This window comes from Engystomops pustulosus, chromosome 3, assembly GCF_040894005.1.
Source record: "Engystomops pustulosus chromosome 3, aEngPut4.maternal, whole genome shotgun sequence".
Taxonomy (NCBI): Eukaryota; Metazoa; Chordata; class Amphibia; order Anura; family Leptodactylidae; genus Engystomops; species Engystomops pustulosus.
Window position 1 is genome coordinate 168653400 of NC_092413.1, and position 23160 is coordinate 168676559.

At 38.8% G+C, this 23160-nt stretch overlaps 1 protein-coding gene across 2 annotated transcripts in view; it reads left to right on the forward strand.

Moving 5' to 3' along the window:
• LOC140122262 (uncharacterized) overlaps window positions 1-23160 on the forward strand; it is an 89442-nt gene that overhangs the window by 62757 nt on the left and 3525 nt on the right. For both annotated transcript variants that reach the window (XM_072142931.1, XM_072142930.1), the window contains exons 4-7: window positions 5249-5291; window positions 6861-6911; window positions 8586-8648; window positions 19187-19301. In XM_072142931.1, coding sequence (XP_071999032.1) covers window positions 5249-5291; window positions 6861-6911; window positions 8586-8648; window positions 19187-19301 — 272 coding nt within the window. The remainder of the gene's footprint in view (window positions 1-5248; window positions 5292-6860; window positions 6912-8585; window positions 8649-19186; window positions 19302-23160) is intronic.

The window sequence follows — 23160 nt, forward strand, 5'->3', positions numbered from 1 at the left end:
TATATATATATATATATATATATATATATCATCGGCACACACTATGATGTCAGCAAGCGGCTGACGTCATGGTATATGCAACGGCACCGTGTGGGGACCCAAGAGTTTTTTGTAGGCTGGGCATACTGGACGCAAGGGGCTGCTGGCTATATACCAGGGGCAATATACAAGGGGGCAGGCATTGGCTATATACTGGGGGGCAGGCACAAGCTATATACTGGGAGGGGCAGGGTGCTGCTGGCTATAAAAAGGGGGCTATATATATATATATAGGTTGGCTATATATTAGGGGGCTGTTGGCTATATACTAGGGGCAGGGATATGGTATATATATATATGGTAGGGTATGGTAAATGTGTATATATATATATATATAAACTGCATAAATCAAAAGCGAAAAATGATGGATGAATAAAATCTAAATAAAAAAGCTAGAAATACTACAGCTCATAATAAAAGTTTCCAAATTCACTTTAATAGATAATAATGGAAGGTGGATCTGAATGATGGGTTAATATAACACATAAAGCAACAGATAAAAAATTATACCAGGTATTACAGGTGCTAAGCTTTAGATTTTCACATCTACAATGCCCTACTCCACCAAGTGGTCACTTATTTTGCCATTTAATGTAAGCTGCCAGTAAGAGTTGCGTTTTGCTCTTCAATGGCTATCATACCAATACAGTTTTGAATAGTATAATGTATGATTCCTGTGCTGGATACAAAATTCCCGTATTTGTTTATACCTGATTTGCAAGCTTCAAATTTTAGAATTTAGCACAAAAAAGTTTTATGGACATAATTGGAAATGAATCAGTAACCTTTTCACTCTTCACTCTGCAGAATGCAGGGTAAAGGCTCTAGCAACAGAGGTCAAAAGAAAAGCCTTTTTATATATGTTTCTCTTTATGTACAAGTGCAGAATCAGTTGCACTTACAGCACTGTATACATTTCCCTACAATAGGTGCCCATAAGCACAGGGCACATAACCGGAAGAAGTTTACTTTCTGTCCCATTTACTTTCAATAAGAGCTTAGGGCTGCAGCAATGTCTGCTGGCTGCATGGAGACTATTTTTGCTCTCTGTATAACTGTCCCCTTGTAATAAAATGCCCTGCAGCCTCCCCCAGTAATGTAATGCCCAGCAGCCTCCCCCAGTAATGTAATGCCCAGCAGCTTCCCCCAGTAATGTAATGCCCAGCAGCCTCCCCCAGTAATGAAATGCCCTGCATTAGCCCCTTATTGTATAGAAAAAAATATAAACTTGGTACTTACTTCACTGCTCCCTGCAGCTCCTTTTCTCCCCACTGCTTCACGTGTAACAAATCTGGCAGGGAAGTGTCCATAAGCTCTGCCCACGCACACACTATGACACGGTGGTGTCGCTGCTGATAACATCATAGAGTGTGCATGGGCAGAACGCATTGACACATCTTGGCGGCTCTGTTACACGTGAATCCGCTGGAAGAAAAGGAGCTAGAAAGAGGGTAGAAGGAGGGTAAGCATATATTTATTTTTTTTATATACTCAAGTATAAGCTAAGAGTGTTTTTTCAGATTCACCAAGTGCGTGGCCCTACCTACAGGTACATTTTCTTAGGTCTATCTCTGTCCTAGAACACCATCTCTTTATACAAAGAATGGTGCCCCGGTAAAAATTTGGCAAACATACAATAAAATGTGTGCCCTGTAGTCACTGCTCCATCACTAGTGTACTGAGATGCTCATTCATTAACAAAATTAACATTCTCTAAACTAAAAGATAAGGAGGAAACCTGGAAAACTTCAACAATGCTCTGTTTTACTTGTAGCATGAATTGGGATGTGGAAAAATCATTGTATTACATTAATTATATATAAGTCAACAAGACAACATTAATGCTCATGCATATGCCAGCATGTGCCTTACATTCACCTGTTCTAGCACCTTAGTAACACTTCTGTTATTGTCTATGCGCTAATAAGGAAATAAACACCTTGGGATACAGGATAATCTACTTTTAATAATAACCACTACAAAGTAATGTATAATGAGCGAGACTCCTCTTGTTGGACAATGGTAGAAGATGTAAGCTATTCTAGCCCCTCTGGTAATGAAGAAGATTATCACACCAGTTCCCCTGTGACATAACTCTTAATTATAGGCATGGTGCCTGGTGGAGTTGCCCAGTTCCTGTGTTTTTTTTTCTTATATGACTCTCCTTTGAATAATTTATCTGAAAGAATCCTATATACTGGCAATCTGATCCCACTTCCTAATATTGTGTGTCATTTCAGATTGTGTCCAATTTCCTATGTACTTCATCTTCCTGTCTTGTTCCATTTCCTATTTTGAAACGTACAGTAATATATAATAAATGCTTCTGTTTGTTTTACTTTAACTATGTGTTATAATACGCCATTAACAAGCATCCATACGCGGGATAAAGGTCAGGAATCATTTAGCTCATTGAAGAAAAAACAAACTGACATTTTCCTTGGATAAACACGGCTATTAGTGTCTGAGTCAAACTTCACCATGCATTAAGAGAAGGAAATGCTATAAAGAGGGACAGATGTGTGCAAAAAGGAGCAGATACCAAATCTGTTTCCCTCAACCTCAAAGGATTACGGGGTTCCATTTGTAATTTTAGCAAAGTTGTAATGTCATAGCTAGTTGTGAAATCTGGCAAAGGTTAAGTGTTTCAACAGCATTCATTTGGTCTACCCATCCCCCACTTACTGCCACATTCTTCACTGACCTGGAAGGATTTACTTTCCAAACACCAAAAGTGTGAACAGAGGAAAACAGTGTCAGAGGAGGTAGAAAAATAGTCCAAGTAGTTATTTATGAAGTTTCTTTTGAATAATTATATGGAGCTGAAGTTGTAGTTACCATGTTTTCCTTGAAGAACTAAGCCTCTGTTCCCATCTGAATTGGAGGTGCAGTTTGGATCATACAATGCGGATTCCACAATTTCTGACTTACAATAAAGCCCTGCATGAAACTAGTGGCATCCACTGTATGATATTTCTGAGAGAGCATTACCACTTCCGTTACAAAGGAAAGCTACAAATTTGAATATAACCGATAGATGATCCTACACTTAAAATTAATCTCATTAGCTGCAAGCACCTCAAAATTCACTCTTTAGCTGACAAAGACGCCCACTTTTGGAATAAATACTGCACCAAAATGCATATTTACATATAGACCAAAAAGTACACACCAAAAGTTTGGACACACCTTCTCATTCAAAGAGTTTTCTGTATTTTCATGATTATAAAAATTGTAGATTCACACTGAAGGAATCAAAACTATGAATTGCACACTCTTGGTATTCTCTTCATGAGCTGACTTCTGCACAACACAACTGATGGTCCCAACCCCATTTATAAGACAAGAAATCCCACTTATAACACCTGAGAGGGAACCTGTGATGTGAAAACCATTTCAGGTGACTACCTCTTGAAGCTGATCAAGAGAATGCCAAGAGTGTGCAAACCAGTAATCAAAGCAAAAGGTGTCTACTTTGAAGAACCTAGAATATAAGACATATTTTCACTTGTTTCACACTTTTTGTGAAATGCCTTCAGTGTGAATCTACAATTTTTATACTCATGAAAATACAGAAAACTCTTTGAATGAGAAGGTGTGTTCAAACTTTTGGTTTGTACTGTACATAATACCCTATCGTAAGTATATACAGTATATGTCACTTTTTCCATCCCTCACCCACCCCATACACCTTATATGAAGACCACTATTCCTTCTGATTCACTCATTAACATGCAGGCTTAGATCAGTGGAACAGAAAAAAATTAGAAAAAAAATTTTGGTAAGAAAAAAGAATCCCCCATTTTAAAATTGAAACAAAAACAGTGTATAAAATATGTATAAAATGTGGGGAAACTGTTCAAAATGTACCTATAGCACACTAAGTACCAAATAAGTGACAGAAAACACTAGGCTTTATTAGCAATCTTTTAAAAACCATTTGAAATTGAAGTATATTCAGCAACAACCACCGCAATCACATAAGGATAAGAAATAAAAAAAAATAACTAGGGTGTTGTAGAAGCTATGGTTGGTCTTTGTTACTGCCCTCATAAGAGCAGGAGTTATGTAAACAGTACCAGTGGTCCATCATTGCCTCCTGAAGAGACCATCTTTCAGTCACATTCACATAAGATATGCTCATAAATTCATATGGATATAAGTAGGTACCTTAAATGGATTTTCCAGATTTATCGGACATAGGGAAGAATAAAACAACCCCGCCTACTCTAGCTTACCGTTCCTGCTGGAAGGAAGTGTACACATAAAGAATGGGGGCAATATTCCCTTTGCTGTGGTCTCCCATGGACTTCACCTAGAACAAAATAAGTATTTCCATTCTCTCTGGGTAAGTCTTTATTCTCACAAGTATCATCAATTTGTTCAAAGAGAAGCAGTGATGGCAAATCTGTATTGAGAGAATGATCAACCTCATTGACTTATTGGTTTGGTATTTGTCTGTTATTGGTTCTGCATTGTTATGACTAAAATAGCTATGCTAAGTCCAAAATTCTTCCTGTCAAAAAGAACTTATCTTCCTGGACCCTATATAACAAGTCAGGGGTAAAAATGTATAACCAATAAATTACTAATTGTGTATGATAATGCATCTACCAACACAGTAGGAGATGGACCTCCTTGTATAACCCTATCATCTAAGAGAATAGAGGTGGAGCAGTACCAAATATTTCTCAGTGACTGACATGTGACTATGGTAACACAATTAATTTGGTATCCTTCTAGAATCTGACCCCTTTATATAAAATTTGATTCCATTTAACACAGTTGACAAATGAGTTATTTTGATACTTTTGTCCAATGTCAGTCCCAGAAGGAGGAATAAATTACAGCTTCATTTCACTGTTCAATTTTCTTGTTAGATATGTGTATAAAACTGTATTTAATTAATCAGAATCCTATGGCACTGACTAGAATACAATATCTTGATGTAAAATCTACATGAGGGTTTGGTAATTGCTTCGGCATCAGTGACCTATTGTGCAGTGGTGCGCTGCGGCGTGTTGCCCACCAGAGGTTAATGTGATGGCTTTGAGGTTAGAAGAGGCCCACCACGATAAACGGGCAAGGATCCAATCTATACAATAGGGTGAGGGAATTATTTAATTGTTTTGAACAATTGTTTTGTTTTCTCTGGGAAGACAAGCATGAGCACATAATGTAATCCATTATAATCCTATTTGTATTTCAGTTTCTTCTGAAGCTTGCTCAGGAAGAGCTTCCAGGCAGAATGGGTAGGTCTTACACAAATAAAAGCTGCATTTTTTTACTTCTTTGCCTACCTTTTTTTTCCTTTTTCTTCTCTATGCTACTGCAATCCATCTCTTTCTTAATGATGTGTAAGTACCCAGTACTTTCCTCTGCAGGAAGCTTATGTCAAACTAATTAACATTTAATGAGAGGAAACTGACTGATTAGAATGTTTTTCTTGGCACTTGAACCAATAAATTTTGTATACATTTCAAATGACCATAGTTGGCACTCTGGCCTCTGCGCCGGTTCATTCTGGTGCTGGGATGTGCGTGTGGAGGGCTGTTTGTTTGAAAAGACCGCAGTGTGAACCTTTTATAGTAGCGTCACTAAATAGCCCAAATTAGCACAATTATGAAAGTTTTTAGAGGCTGCGAAGTATACGATTTTGGTTCTTCTTTGATTTAGATTGTTTGAAGGCCCTAATGAAGTGAATGAAACAAATTACTGCATTGTAAATATAGCTGTCCAAGTTACCGGTCAAAATTTACTATGGAGCCAGATCATGAAAGGGTTTCAGAGCTTTTATAATTAACATGGCGTTAAACAACTAAATTGCTGTGTCTACTAATAAGCTGTAATTGGTTAAATAGAAACTGGATAAATCATTGAACAAGTTTGGGTATGTGTTGAATCACAAGTATTTACCTGCTTTGTTTGTTTTCTGATGTTCTCTTCAGTCATATAGTCTATATATAGATATATAGCCTCTATCTATCTTTCTACCGATCTATCTATCCGTCTATCTAATGTTTTCTACATTCCTTCCTTTCTTTCTTTTTGGCTGGACATGCCGATGTAATGTTAGATGGTAGTACATTGCAAGTGATAGCATATGCCAGGTGGGCCAACCATCCCCTTTCACAAAACTTTGAACTCCTTTAAACTCCAGGAAGAAGGGATGTATCATACACCAGCTAAGGGTTCATTAAGACGGTCACAACCACTATAGCAGTCTTTGGCTCCCGGTCAGAGTGCGGTGAGCACACATTGTCTCCCTGTTCCCTTGAACACTTTGGGTGGCCATGCCACAAAACATGTCCTGTATTTTTGGCAGATTTGCAGCGTATCTGCTTGTTTGTGAGGGGAGGAGCAACAACTCTCCCACCTCCTCCGTCCGGCCCTGCGCCGGGGATAACTAAGGGCATAAGTTGGTCAATATAGAGTCAAGTGATTGTGTAAAGTAAAATGTGGGTGCATGAGTTACAATATTCTTTAGCACTTGTCTAGGGGAGACTCATAATCAATGCAAGAGATTCTCCATTACCATGGAGTGGTATGGAAATGACTTCAGTCTGAACATTAGCAGGAATATATAGTACTAGTAGGAATATATAGTATATAGATCCCCAAAATCTGCTGGCAAATAATTAAGCTGATCTCTTAAGATCATAAATACAAGATATAATACAAGATAGAAGTGTATCTGGCTTTACAGATGTAGGTTTCTCGTACTGAATATTTTCAGGATCCTATATTTACAGTATATTTGATATGAGTAACATACAGTCATACAATGAAATTTCATAGTCCTATGTTGGCTTTTCTTTCAGAACATTAATGCAAAATACCAAGGTGTCAAATTCACACATCTCCAAGTCTGGGTAAGTTTCATATTTTGCCAAATAACAAGTCCTAGAATGTGAATTACTTTTACAGTCAGGAACAGAGGGACAATAGTTGCTGTACGGGTGGAGCTCAACTTTCCATTATGAAGGCACAAATACATATTGCAGCCAATCATAAGTCTTGTTCTTTCTTTTTCTTTATTCTTTCATCTCTTTTAATCGGCCATGTTGATGGACAATCATATTCTTATGTGTATGGACAAGGGTAAAAGTACTGACTGTATCTAACTGTATAAACTTTACATGTATCACATTCTGCACCTATTATAAACTTTATGGACGTTTTAGCTTTCTCCAGGTATAAAGCAATAAGTATAACTGTTCACTAGCAGTAATGATCCTAAAATAGACTTACATAACATAAAAGTAGAAGTAGATTAAAAATAAAGTTCATTAACACTTATACACAGGGGCGTAACTGAGAGAGGCAGGGCCACATAGCGTACTTCTGAATGGGACCCCCTCCAACATAAAAAATATACATATTTGTATAGTCACACATAAATTACAATCACACACATTTATATACTGCATAAACATACATAAAGTATATACACACCATTTATACATACATACAACATATACATACATATGTACAATGCCATATACACAGATGCAGCATATGCACATTACATATACACACATAGAGTATATACACACCGCATACACACACACCTAATACCCAAGATGCTGGGGCCCTCTGACACTGCCGGCCCCATAACAACTGCTATCCCTGTAGTTCCGTCTCTGCTTATACAAACGGTCACCAACTTAAGGACACTCGACTTACAGACAACCTATCTGTCCACTGCGACCCCTGGTGAAGCTTTATTGATGTTACTTTAGTCCCAAACTGCAATGATCAGTTGTAAGGTGTCTGTAATGAAGTTTTATTGATTGTTCCCATGACAGCACAAAATTTTGAAAATCCAATTGCCATAGGGCCAATTTTTTTAAAATAAATACCTGTCCCGACTTACATACAATTTCAATTTAAGAATAAACCGAAAGAACCATGTATGTATCATGCAAACATAAAAATCCACCTCCTTATTTTTATTTACATAGTATACAACTAAGCTTAAGGTGGGACAGATAGATATTACACTGATAAAGCACAATATATGTGTAACAAAACATTTCCAGCATTAGCCATCAGGTATATTTTATTTTTATTTCTAAATATTTCATCTTTCTAAGGCTTTCAGTAGTTACTAGCTGCATTCTACACTTCCAGACGCAGCAAATGCAACAAAGTTACTAGTACAAGCTGCTCAGCATTCAGTGCCATTCCTTACCTTATGCATAAGAATTTAATTTGTTTTCCATTGATCCTTTAATTACTAAATTTGTTTAAAAGCTGTTATATTATCTCTTTTTTGACACAATATGGCACAATTTTGTTATAATTTTGAAAACCAAATAAGACAACTGCATTTGGTAGCCTTTCAAAGAAACCACCCCTTTAAGATGAAATCAATCCTGTTTCAAGTGTATTCCCTTGCTTTGTGATGAGGACTCTAGGGGTACATTTTGCTGAAAAATGGCTTTTTGATTGTTCAGAATTCTTTTCGATTAATATGCAGCTGTCATTCCTAGGCAAATCTAGGGCCGCTTTAATGTGCCTTTTTTTTGGTTTCTTTTCCCCAGGCTTCAAGTGATGTTTCTAGAAGAGACGGTCCGTTCTTTTCTGATTGGAGCACGATACAACAGGTTACACACATAAGATGATATCTAAGATATGTGCCAATTTACCGGACCTGTTTACCCACTGATTTATATGTTACTATTAATACAGGCCGTGGGATACTTTGTTCTCGTAAAAAAAAACTTGATGGTTTCCCTATAGAGATAGAAGGAAAACATCATTGACTTTAGTGTCCAATATTTTGTATTTACTATTGTGTTTTATTCCACAAGTGGTTAGTATTGCAAGAATAAAAGATGAATGACGAATCACAGTCCCTGGGAATAGCGACAGAGTCTTTGGGTAGACAGAATTTGACTAATGTTATAAATTGTTGCTAGAAAAGGTAAAAACTAAGAAAGCAAAAACATAGGTAGTTCAACATCAAAGTAATGGGCACCTGCTAAGGTCAAAAGTCCTTTAAAGGACACATGGTACATTTTGAACACAGTGGATCTATCTATCTATCTATCTATCTATCTATTTATCTATCTATGATTTCACAAGTTTTCTGTAGGGTTTCTTGAACAACTATGCTTCACTTCAGACCTCTAGTGGATATAAAATGCCATTGCACATGTGATATAGCTGTGTCCAGGACTTCTCTCTCCTGCTTTAGGCTTTGTGATGTGACTTCTGCCAATTCAATTGGCAGTCAAGGAGTCTATTGACAATATATGCTAATATCATGATAATTCCTACTGAACAAGTTATACATGGAGAGATTGTAATTAGGCACAAGTCCTGCAATTCCCTCAGTCTTAATGCTTGCCAAAGTCCCATAGACAATATTTCTGAAACATATTTTCAAGGTATTTTCTGAGAGTGTGTTCAGGATGATTCTCCTACAATGATAGCATTTGTCAGTGATTTGTGTGTAAATCCTGTATGTTGAAGGAAAATAAGGAAAGTGAATGTACAGCCCATGATAAACTTTCTGACAGTTTTCTTCATAAAATAGACAAAAATATGAGTTCAAAAAGAAATTCATATTTGAAATACAATCTGATAAGATGTACATATCACTCCTAGCAGGTATAGGATTAAGGGAGTTGTTCAGCTCATAAAAATTAGAGTTGGAGACATGAGCACAATGAGGGGTATAAATGTTGGTTGGGTGGGTGGGCAGCAGAGCTCCGAAGGCAGAATTCCCCCCAATATGTATGTACTTCTCCCCAATCGTGGCAAAACACTGCTGAGGTCCGCCAGTCACCTGCTGTGTGTGGCTAGGTCACCGCCGAGGCCTGTAGTTTGACGCGGCTGTCACCCAGAGGGAAGTCATTGCAGATCTCAGCTGGTACCCTAAAAAAGACCAGAAATTAGAGAAACTGGGAGTCATGAGCAAACATGGGCAACTCCTTTAAAAAAGGTTATTTAGACCAGAAACATTTATCACCCATTGATCGGATAGGTGATAAATACTTGATTGGTGGAAATACCACGACATGGACCAACACTGATTACTAAAATCTCTCCTTACCCTTAGCCATGTGCCTTGCAGCTCTCTATCCAAAGTCCATGACACTGAAGAAAACAACAAAGCACAATGCTCACTGGGTAGCCCATAGATGTTTATGGTCAGAATATCAAATTTGGGAAAACAAAATAAGGCTACATTTACACAAACATATGCCCGCCTGGCTACAGCCAGGCACCATGGAGCCATGGAGTCCGGTGCCATGGAGAGGAGGAGGGGTGACCCCTCCCCTCTCCATAGAAATGCACAGTGTACATGCTGTACACACGGGGAAAGATTGGACATGTCCTATCTTTTTCCACTGTACGGAGCGGTACGGTGCCACAGAAGTCGCTCTGTGGGGCCATTAAGCTTAAGCTTGCAGCCATACATACGTCCCCCATGTGGTCTTGTGAATGCAGCCTAACAAAAATCATAATGTCTTCACACCAGCACAAGACTGCCTATAGCCATCTCATTATTCTTTAAATTTATTTAAATTTTGTGCCAAAAATTCCTATAACTGTGCGATTAGTGTCCATGTACCCATAGAAAAGGATACCATTAATTCTAAGCTGGGAACCGCTTTCGTGTGACCCATATTAGTGACCAGGGCTTCATCTGTAGAATGGGTATCTAATGTGGAAGGATAGAGTAGATAAGACATAATTTTGTTCATATTTTTGTTGATCCTAATATATTCTTTATTATTCACTTTACCATTTACTATAGCTTTTTTACTAAAATTCCAATTAATTTGTCCACATAATAAATAATAAATTGATAAGCATACAATGAAATATTCCTATTGCAGCCATACTACCGTGTATACAGAACACGTTTTTAGGACTTTGTTGATATGTTGCTAATATTAAAGTGTCTTCTAACTGCACAATATTCGTTTTGGATGTGACAATATTTTCCTAAAACTAATCTTCTTGTCTTGACCTGTACTGCCAGTCCTGACTTCCCCACCACCTTTCTGTCTGAGCGTAACATTTGTAAGGCTGACCATAGACATTGCCTTGCAAAATCTATGTATATAGTTAGCTATACATTAATATACTATGTGATGAATGTCATATTTCACCAATGCCGTTCTTATAACGTTCCTGTTGATATATGGTTTTCTGATATGTGCTGTAATGGACAGCGAGCCTAAGATTCCTCTCGTATTACAAGATGTTAGCTCAGAGCTGCTTTAATATGACAGCTAATATAAGTCATACAAGATTACTGGGGGGGAAAGGGGGTGATGAAAGTGTTCTGTTACATTCAACTCAATGCCATTGATAGCCACAGCAGATGGATAGGGGGGGAAAAAGTGGAATGACGGACCTCACAGACACAAGCACAGACAATCCTGGAACAAATGAGGTGGAGATGACCTGGTGCTTATTAAACATTGGAGGGAGCATTCAATTCAATGTGAAATATTTACGATCATGATCTTTATTTGTGGAATATTATAGAATAAAAGCCATATCACATTATAAAACATAGAACACATGACTTTCTTTGGAGATTGCAGGAAGAATTCAGCTGATGGTTCCTATTTTCCTCTTCTGACAAGTGTTTTAATCATGTTAAATATATTTTCTTTAAACAGGAACATTCACTAGATAATCCTCTTTTATGTCTGTATCTATAACATGCAATGAATGTGCTGATGCAATAGCAGCTATTGATGGGCCTAGTAACCTCCAGTCAGGGGGATATACCAGAAGCTCATGCTGAATGCCAAACATTGTGCTGATTTATTGATTCCACTGAGTCCATTGGTTGAGCCTCTCCAAAATCAGATTGGTGAAGCAGTGGTGTAACTAGGAGAGGCAGAGCCCCATAGAAGAGTACTGAATGGGGCCCCGTTCCCACGTAAAAAATATACATATTAGGCTGCATTCACACACATGTATGGGGGACGTATATACAGCCGATGTATATTCAGCCGATATACGTCCCCCATGCACTTCTATGGGCTCATGGTACCCTACGGGCGGCACCGTACCGCTCCTTACCCGGGAAAAAGATAGGACATGTCCTATCTTTTCCCGTAATACGGCGCCGTGTGCCATGTATCCCTATGGAGAGGGGTGGGGGCGAGCAGTGCTCTCCCCCTCCTCCTCTCCCCGCACGCGGCCCTGTGCCCGCCGTGCTACAGTGCGGTGGGCAATGGCAGTGTGCATGTAGCCTTACACCTATATATACATAAACATACAGTTCTTCACTCATACACACACACATATATATATAAAGTATATACACATCACATATACACACATACAGCATATACACACCATACACTATATACACAAACAACATATAAACATCACATATATGTTATATACATATTATGCTGTACAATGTGCAGCATAATGGGGCACATTTACTTAGAAAGTTGGAAACTTCACTAGAGGGCTCTTTCCATGTATAATTATGGGTGATTCATTAAGAAATCATGAATCTGTCGCTTTCCTGCACTGGCCCAACAGAGTTCCCCAACTTTTTTGTGGTACAACTTTAACGTAGGGCGTGCAACACAATTTGCATGTTAAATACGGTGCTCGTGCCGAATCAGTTGGACTGACCACTGACATGCCCCTAATTTGTGTCGCATGGAGGATACCGCATCTGCACTACAAGTGGGTCGCGTGCGGCACAATAGCAGCACAGTCACTTCTTAAATATCTGTGCAAGCCGCTTTAGCCTACAAGAACGTGCAAAGTTTGAAAAAAGTGTGGCACAAAGCCCTTAGTAAATATGCCCCAATATGTTTATAATGATGCACATACTCCATTATTTAGTTTCAGGTCGGATGACGGGGCCCCCTGACACTACAAGCCCCATAGCGGCTGCTATGGCCACTACCACTGAAGTTACGCCCCTGTGGTGGAGCTTTGATTCTCAGCATACTCAAAACCAGCTTGAAGGGGCAACACACACCTGAACGCCTTTGTACATTGACCTGAATGGGAGATAGATGGACTTCTACCAATCCTTCCTATATAGAGGATCAATACTGAAGTCCTGGAGAATAGCTTTTACTAAAAGGCATAAACCAGAGTAAATGGCAGCGGCATTTAAAGAGTTATCAGCTGTATTACCGACAGTGGAAAGAGGGAGATCAGGGAGTGAGCAAACCTCAAACCCGAACTTCTGCCTGAAGTGCTTTGTGCAGCGCTGTGTAATCTGTGGGCCCTGCTCATCACCATTAATTTAAGTTAAATGGTAATATATACAATACAGTAACATTGTAAACTGAAATAATGGCTTATCACCAAGAGTGGATTATAATATAGGCTGTTTGGGCGGTAACCCAGGGCACAAGGCTTATAGGGGGCTCATGGCCACACAAACCTGCCACCAAATTTTATACTGAGAAGGACCTTCACCCTGGAAACCCTCATACATCTGCTCATGCTCTTAATACACCTGTATATAAGAGCCATTTCAGGACCTTTGAAGGTCCTCCAAAGTTCCTGAAGCCACAGATTGAAAGCAGGAAGAAGGGACACATCCTCCATTCCCCAAGAAGCTTGATTCTAGTACCATATGAAGAAAGTGATTGAACATTTGAATGGGCAATAATATTCATACAGCCCAGGCAACCCCCTGGCAGTCATAATCTACCGCTGCTTAGGACCATAAATTGCAGTCACATTATAGGGTCATAATGATGTTGTGCATTTTGAACATTTTCATAAGTATTTAAGAACATTTGCCAGAACTGCGGCACCCAATATCACCACAATTCCCTGTATATTTTTCCTTGACACAGTAGAAATCTTGAAACAAAAGAATAGACAGTTATATTACTTCTTTTATTTTATATGCAGGAGAATGCACATCATAACAATAACTTGTACCCAGACATATCACACTGCATCAAAATGACAATACTCGCCATCACTTCTTTACAGTAATATACGGGTTGCCTAGAATTTCTGACAACCTTGTGGAGGACAGTGAACTAAAACAAGTATGTGAGGTAGAGCTCAGCTTTTACATACAATTATATCCATAAAGAGACTATCGTTAGACATATTGTAATGGACAACAGTGCTTACAAATAAATAGTAAATTCCATGGAAAACACATTTTCTATTTTTGTAAAACAATAATAGGGAAATATGTATTAATAGACAGAAGTACAACTTTCAGAAGCATACTTCGGTAGGCAAAAATATTCATACCCTTGAACCTTTCCTCATTTATAAATGTTACGGCTACAAATTAATTTCATATGTTATCAGCATAATGCTACACAGTGATGGTGTGTTCTGCAGTGTTGGCTCTATTACGTAAGATTTTAAATAAAGTACATATAACTTTGTGCTGTAACATTTAAAAATGAGAAAAGGTTAATACCTTGAAACCCACTGTATTACAGTGGCGTAACTAGAAGCTGATGTGCCCCAGTGCAAAGTCTGTGCCAGCCCCCCCGACTATAATGTATGGTTTATAGTAATAGTCTTCTCATATGGGAAAGTGACACCATAGGCCTCCTAAACCTCTTGGGCCCGGGTGAGACTGCAACCTCAAGTTACGCCCCTGCCACTGTATGTGTGCATTATACATGGGAAGTCAACACATGTTAGACTCCCAGCAAGTAGCTTACCAGGCGATCTGTAGTCTAAATTCTAATGGCTGACTGTAACACCAATAACAATTAGCATTGCCACAGACTGGGGAAGTGCATGAAAAATGGTTTGTGCTGAATTTAAAATTGCTGAAAATATGAGCAGGTGATGCCAATCCACAAAGGTTTCACCAGTTTACCAGATTCTGGAACAGTTTATGGAAGTAATCTAATATATAAAGCTGAGTGTATGTATGTGTGTGTGTGCATGTATGTATGTATGTCTGCTAAAGGAAATTTTCACCCCTTGCTTTCCAAAATCCACATATTAACCACCATACACAGGAGCCATTGTCTGCTGCTGCCGTGGCAAAAGCTGAGCCGCGATTGGTTGCTATGCTGCCAAAGGTTATTAATATGAGCTCTGAGCTTTGATTGGCTACTACAGGCAATGAGTAATGTGTGAGGTAATACAGAGATAGGCAGAGAATAATCAGAAATGTCTGAGGTAAAACTGTGCCAGTTGCCTATGGAAACCAATTAGAGATCAGCTGTAATTTTATAAACAGCTGTGCAAAAATGAAACTTAATAATAATAATAATTCCTTTACTTATACAGCGCACACACATTACGCATAACTGCACAGAGCTTGCCAAATCGGTCCCTGTCCCCAATGGGGCTCACAATCTAATCAACCTGCCAGTATGTTTTGGAGTGTCGGAGGAAACCCACACAAACACGGAAAGAACATACAAACTCTTTGCAGATATTGACCCAGGTCCCCAGTGCTGCAAGGCTGTAACACTAAGCCACCGTGCTGTCCCCTCTGATTGGTTCCCACGGGAAAATAGAGCAGTTATGCTCTCAGACACTTCTGATAAATCTCCCCAGACAAAGTGATGGTCAAAGACAGTCACTGAAAGAGACAGTCAGAGACCATCTATCAAAGAGACAGTCAAAGACAAAGAAGGTCACAGACGGTCGGAGACAGAGATGGTCAGTGACGGTCACTGATAGAAAAATGCCAGAGACAGTCACTGATAGAGACTGCCAGAGACGGTCACTGATAGAGACTGCCAGAGACGGTCACTGATAGAGACTACCAGAGACGGTCACTGATAGAGACTACCAGAGACGGTCACTGATAGAGACTGCCAGAGACGGTCACTGATAGAGACTGCCAGAGACAGTCACTGATAGAGACTGCCAGAGACAGTCACTGATAGAGACTGCCAGAGACAGTCACTGATAGAGACTGCCAGAGACAGTCACTGATAGAGACTGCCAGAGACAGTCACTGATAGAGACTGCCAGAGACAGTCACTGATAGAGACTGCCAGAGACAGTCACTGATAGAGACTGCCAGAGACAGTCACTGAAAGAGAAAGTGAGAGACGGTCAGAGACAGAGACGGTCAGAGACAGAGACGGTCAGAGACAGAGATGGTCAGAGACAGAGATGGTCAGAGACAGAGATGGTCAGAGACAGTCACTGAAAGAGACGGTTAGTGACAGTCAATGAAAGAGATAGATAGACATAGAGAGTGTCAGAGAGAGACAGTCAGAGAGAGATAGATACATATTAAATATTTTTTGTTAACCCATTCTATTTTGTTATAGCTAAGAGCAGTTATTTCCTAACCCGGGCAGCGCCAGGATTTACAGCTAGTATTAACTATAATTAGGTTTATAATAGGTATTATGCCCTTAAAAGAAATCTACCATCTGAATCAAGCATGATGGACCAGGGACACTTACCCATAGGTCCAGACACTGTGACTGTGGTAATCTTATATTTGTTATCCATGGCCTCCTTCCTACTTAAAGCAACTTTTAAACAGAGCCAGAAGGGATCTGGAGGGCATTACTAGAGCCCCTCCAGGCTGCAGGTTCACAAGCTGTTACACTGTGATGGAACACTTTCCCTCTCTCACTGTATGGGATTACCGCAGGCATATACTATACTAATTAACATCCTTATCTGGAGGCTGCCGTTGACGTGGTTCCATGATGCAGCCGGGTGTGTATGCCTATATAGTTTTGTTTACTCTTGGATAATACTAAGTTGTAATATATGCTTTGCTAGCTGGTATCCTGTGTAGATGTTTACAAGTGATGTTTACAAGTGATGTTTACAAGTGATGTTTACAAATGATGTTTACAAATGATGTTTACACATTTGTACTATTATGTTACAATACGTTGTTTTGCTAGCTGTGATTATACAATATTAGGCTTTTCACACTTCACACACAGATTGACCATTTGTGTGCTATACTTATTTGGATTCCCTCGGCCACATGTCCACCTGTTTAAGATTTTGTGTATGTATGTTTTTTAAATGATTTTAAACTGTCCCTGTGTAGTCTGTGATTTTTTGGTTTAAGAATTGAATAAAATAAAAAATATTGTTGTTTTTGTACCCTCAAAGATTGTTTTGAGTGTTTGGTTTACAAGTGCATTTTCCTACATATAGGTAGTACATTTTCATAGGTTGATAGGTTTTTGCAGAAGTATTTTGGTGCTCTGATTCATAGGTATTTACTGTGACTGTGGTAATCTTATATTTGTTATCCATGGCCTCCTTCCTACTTAAAGCAACTTTTAAACAGAGCCAGAAGGGATCTGGAGGGCATTACTAGAGCCCCTCCAGGCTGCAGGTTCACAAGCTGTTACACTGTGACGGAACACTTTCCCTCTCTCACTGTATGGGATTACCGCAGGCAGAGGGAAAGGGAAGTGCTGAGGAAGCCAGGGGAGAGGGTGACAGTGTAACAGTCTGTAAATCTGCAGCATGGAAGGGCTCTAGTAACACCCCCAGGAGCACTTCCGACCCCTTAGCATATGTTTAAAAGTTGATATGAGAAGGAAGGAGGTAAGAGGTTTACCAATGTCACTGTGCCTAGATCTATGAGTAAGTGTCCCTGGTTTGCCATGCTTGATTATTGATTGTAAATGTCCTTTAGTATTTAAAAAATCCCATAATTTTCTAACTTGGTCTTAAATGCAGTGCTCCAAACCCCAGACATAAAAGTGTGGTTTTAGGTGGATCTCTACTTATATATGTACAGTGCTTGTGCCCAAAATCATTTAATACAGGTGTTGTTTATTTTTTTAGTTATTTTCCTTAATGTAAAACTGCTGGTTAAATTACTTCTATTGCAAATTACCCCTGTAGTGACACCGTGGAGTAGCATGACATAACATAAACCTATTATACAGTTAGTGCAAGCAATTAACATTTTACTTCTTAAAATGCAACAAAGATTTATTGCCAGAAGTAAGTGTATTGAAGTCAAACAGTTTCTCCCTGTAGAATGTATTTGTATATTATGGAAATTTTGGCGCACCTTAGGCCATGATGGGTATTGAACAAAAAAGGAATCTCTTTAAATTTCCCATTGACTGCCCATGTTTGCATATGATTGTTTCAACATAAAAGAATTATTGTCCACTTTCAAAATGGCCAATATGAATATATAGTTATTGATCTTTGTACCTTTCAACCTTAATGGGATCTCATATATAAGATGCAGAATGTAGATGAGCCAGGTGAGGATCATAAAGAGAGATAAATGTGCCACATTATCTCTAATAATAATAATAATAATAATCTCTCTTTTTTATTTTATTTCATCTACACCTGGTTTTAGATACTAAACTGCATCGCAATCTGATACCAGACCTGAACCTATAATAGCACCCAGAGTTTACTGGCATCGCCAGTAGCAAATGGCAGTGATGTACAATGCAAGTGTAGCCGATGAGATGTAAAATAATTCTCATCAATAAGCTGCAGCTAAAACAAGCGTCTCTACATGGCTTCTTCTGCAGATCTTGCATCTACAACACATCACTAAAGACATATTAAAACCGGTCCATACATATTATATCGCAACATGGTTTAAAAATGTAATTCATTTTATTAAAGAATATAATTTAAAAATCTTTTACAACAATAGAGTATATCACGAAGTAAATCGTTCTCGATGGTCCATCTAGTTCATCGGCACCTCACAAAACAATTAATAATTTGCCCCAGTGTGTGCAAATTGCTATATATTCACAAAAAAGAGGTAGTGCCAGGTCGACTTAGTGGGGCACATTTACTTACCCGGTCCCTGCGTGGTCCCAGATCCGGAATGTCCGACGTGCGCCCGATATCCTGCATGTGTCGCTTCCCCGCTCAGGTCCACCGGAGTTCACCTTCTTCTTCCTGGTGTATGTAAGTGCTTGGCTTCATCAGTTCCCGAGCCAAAACACTTTGCTATTCTGAAATATAAATAAAAAATCTTGATTGTGTTAAACTCAATCTCACTGGATTGTTGTCTAAATGCCGGAGAGCTCCTCATCACAAACTGGGTTTATCAGCCAATAAGGGAATTGGGTCACTGTCAGGATGACCCTTATATACATTAGAATTTAAAAAATGAGAAAAAAAAACAAGAAATAAAACTAGGAAAAGCTTTAGTGGTTCTTAATACAACTATTTATTACTCAATTCATTGACATTTTGCATGTGTTTATAGGAACTGTCTCGACTCCCAGGCTTTCCAGAAATATGGTCTTTTTGTATCCAGAAGTCAACCAAAAGTATCATTTCTCACCCAATGCAGTGCAGATCATAAGAAGAGACTGGATCAGGTATTGTACATTATTATATGCTGTAATTCCAAGTTCAATAGGCTCCTAGACTACACCCAACCATGAGGTTTTTGTGGAATGGATCAGTTGCCATTAGTAATTGCCATTGAGTATGTGACTATGAGTTACGTCCACTACAGAAAGAGAAGAAGGAATAATGAAGCATTAGCAGTAGAAGAGCAGTTAGGAAAAGGGAATGGAGGATGGGTTCTATTTTGTTCACGCTGATAAGACAAGAGACACAAGAAAGATGAAATAGCTGGTGGGAATGAAGGGCAGTAAGCAGGCAAGGGTAGGACCTCGGAGACAGATTTGTATATCATCTTTGTGTGAGTGATACTGGAGGCTAAGAGAGGCCTCAGGCCAAGTGTATGGATCCATATAGAGCAAGGGTCAGAGAAGAAAGTCTTAAGAAATCTCCAACATAAACTGGACAAGGAGATGAGATAATGTTGTTATGGCGCACATTTTTGTATAGTCCGCCTTGTTAAAAGCTAAAGCAAGGTCTAAAAAATAATGGAGATTTATGCCAGTTGATAAACTGTTGTAAGTCTTGCAATGGAGAAACAATCCTTCTGTAGCCAGCGGTCTTACCTGTACTCAGTCTTACATTTTTACATAAACCAATAGCTAGGGAGACCAGAGATCAGTGGGATACTTAAAATGGCTGATCTCCTATTAGACACAGAGAAGATATATCTACATGTGAGTAACTGTTCATATTTGCTGTGTGGTAAAACATAAGTATGCATTATTTTACTATTCCACATCAAGATAAAAAGTGGCAACCTGTCACCACAAACCCCTACAATAAACCATGACCATTACCTTATTGGTGACTTTGGTGTAATGTTCCTATGTGTATTCTCTGCCTTGGTGCTTTGGCATAAAATATACTTTTATTCCCCATCATTATCACATCAGATCCTGTCATGGAGGAGGTTCAGCTCTTGGATCAAGTCAGGCTCCCGCACCTCCTCACACATGCTGTGGCTTGTACAAGACGCACCTCCACACGCCCAATGTCCCCACCCTACCTCCACGTCACTGCAAGCTATTTGCTGTTTATATTTGCTAAAAGGCTATACTTTGGGGTCTTAATGCCTTTAATGGAGGTAGAAAAATATTATGGCATCTTCAACAACATGAAACATATATTGGAGTTGTTTCCTGCAAATGCATAAAACAGTGATGAATAAGGACAGAAAATAAAATGAATGCTATTTTTTGCCTACAAATGCATTAATAAGGTGATAACTGTTAAGTCTGCTATTTTGCAGGGGAGATGCATGCACTGTAGATAGACAGTCATATAGAATGTTCCCTGTTTTAGCATTTTTATACTGTCAGCATGTCATCATTGACATCACAACTGAAAGCACTCTGAATTGGACAAAGTATTATGTAGAAGCCTACCCAGCCATATTTTACCTATTCATCCAAAGTCATTTAAAAGGTTCTGGGGTTGTCAAAGCCTTAAAGGAAGTCCACCCTTAAAATCAGACATGATAAACTAGGGGCACTTACTCATAGATCCAGATATCGTGACTGTGATAATCTTATGTTTGTTATCTATGGCTTCTTTCCTACTAAAATTAACTTTAAAATTTATACTAATGAGTCAGAAAATAAGTCAGTGCACTTCCCTCCCACTGTGTGCTGAAACTTCTCCTGGAACTGCCGTGAAATTATATTAGGCAAATGGAGGGGGAAGTCCCAAGGAAGCAGGGGAGAGGAAGACAGTGTAATAGCTTGTGAAGTTACAGCACTTTTAAAATTATGATAATGAGCCAGAAGGCTCTGAGGGTGTTCCCAGAACCCCTCTAGCTTATTAAAATAATTGTAAAAGTTGATTTTAGCAGGAAGGAGGCCACACATAACAAATATAAGAATATTACCACAATAACAGTGCCTGCATCTATGAATAAGTGTCATACTTGAGTTTAAATGGTAGACTTTCTTTATGCTTGTGAATTTTGAGCTCAAATCTGTTTTGTACAAAGCAGTTCATTCCTCTCTTATAAATACAGGTCGTTTGTTTCTCCTTATTGACCTACATGATCCTGATGATACTTCTGAATGTATGTCTGAATGATAGTATGTCAGTACAGTGATACCAGCTTTGGTCCCACAAATCCCTCCCCTGCATGGATACAGTTTGTTTGAACAAACTCACTTGTGGGCAACAGGCTTAAAGGGGTTGTCCACATTCTGCAAATAATTGATACGGTTTGTGTAAGGAAAAGTTAAACAATTTTCCAATATACTTTCTGTATCAATTCCACACAGTTTCCTAGATCTCTGCTTGCTGTCCTTGTATAGAAAGCTTTTATGTTTACTTACAGGAGATAGAAATCTTTCCATGGTCACGTGATGGACAGGCAGGTACATAACCTGTTAGTATCACACATCTAGAAAACTGTAAAGAATTGATACAGAAAGTATTTTGGAAAATTGTTTAACTTTTCCTTACACAAACAATATCAATTATTTGCTGAAAGTGGACAACCTCTAAAGTAATTGTCAATTACTTTATCTTTGCAGTGCATAGGAGACATCAGAGCACATATTCTATACGGTATTAGATTATAATATACTATTTAATTATAGAGTAACATTCATTAAAGTGCTTCTGTTTATCCTGCCAGTAATATTTTTAGTGAAAACATAAAGAATGTTGAGTACATTGTAAGAAGCAATTCCCATGGGGTTTATTACAGTAAACATTGTTTATCTTGGCATGTAGCATACACTTAACTATAACTGTGATTTTGTCAATGGGATTATAAAAAAGAATATGTCTTTGCATTCAGTCTGTCATTGTATTGCTCAGACTTGTGTTGAAACATCATTGACACTTGAAATAAACCAGCAAATGGTAGACACATGTTACAATTATATTGAAAATGAGATAGGATCGTACAGAATTAACCTATGGCTACTTGGTCACCTCAATCAATGGGTGAGCATTGGAAATATATTCGGCCACCTGGCAATTGCAATGAATCACTAGTCATCTGACATGACACAGCAGATAAGGACACAGTGGTTTAAACCTCCTCCCCAATTTCCTTCTCCAAATGAGATTAATGAGATGACATTGATTAGTTTGAGAAGCAATGGCTAGTGAATGCATTTCATTTGGAAGTATATTGGGATACGGACAAAGCAAATACATTTATTCAATGTCATTTCTACATTTTTATTAAGTTCAAAATATTTCAATACGTTTCAGATAAAATAACCTATACCATATGGTTATAGTGGAAGGTACAGAAGTGATAATGTAAATCCCTATGAAAAGCCTTAAAACAAGACTAGGATGTAAACCATATACCGGTAGCTTACATAAGGCTGCTTGCCCGTTATCATTGATGGATTTTCTGACTATTATGCATTTACTAGGGACTGAGCTGTCACAATCTTAAAGTAATACCACAAGCCAGGTGCAATCAAACTTTTAAGTAAATAAGCAAATATAAATGTATTATTATTGTTGTTGGAAAATTTAAACTATTAAATATTTTTCCAAATTGGAACACTGGATCATGTCTGAGCATCTTGAAGACAGGATTTTGTCTTAATAGAGCAAGTTCCTTTAGGCTATATTCACACTAACGTATGGAGGACGTATATACAGCTGACGTATATACGGCCGATATACGTCCTCCATAGACGTCAATGGGAGCACGGCGCCCTATGGAACCTGTCCTATCTTTCTCCGTAGTACGGCGCCGTGCGCCATTAATTCCTATGGAGAGGGGCGGGGGTGAGCTGCGCTCACCTCCTCCTCCTCCTCTCCCCGTGCACTGCCGTTGCCCGGTACGGTACGGGCGGGCAACGGCAGTGTGAATATAGC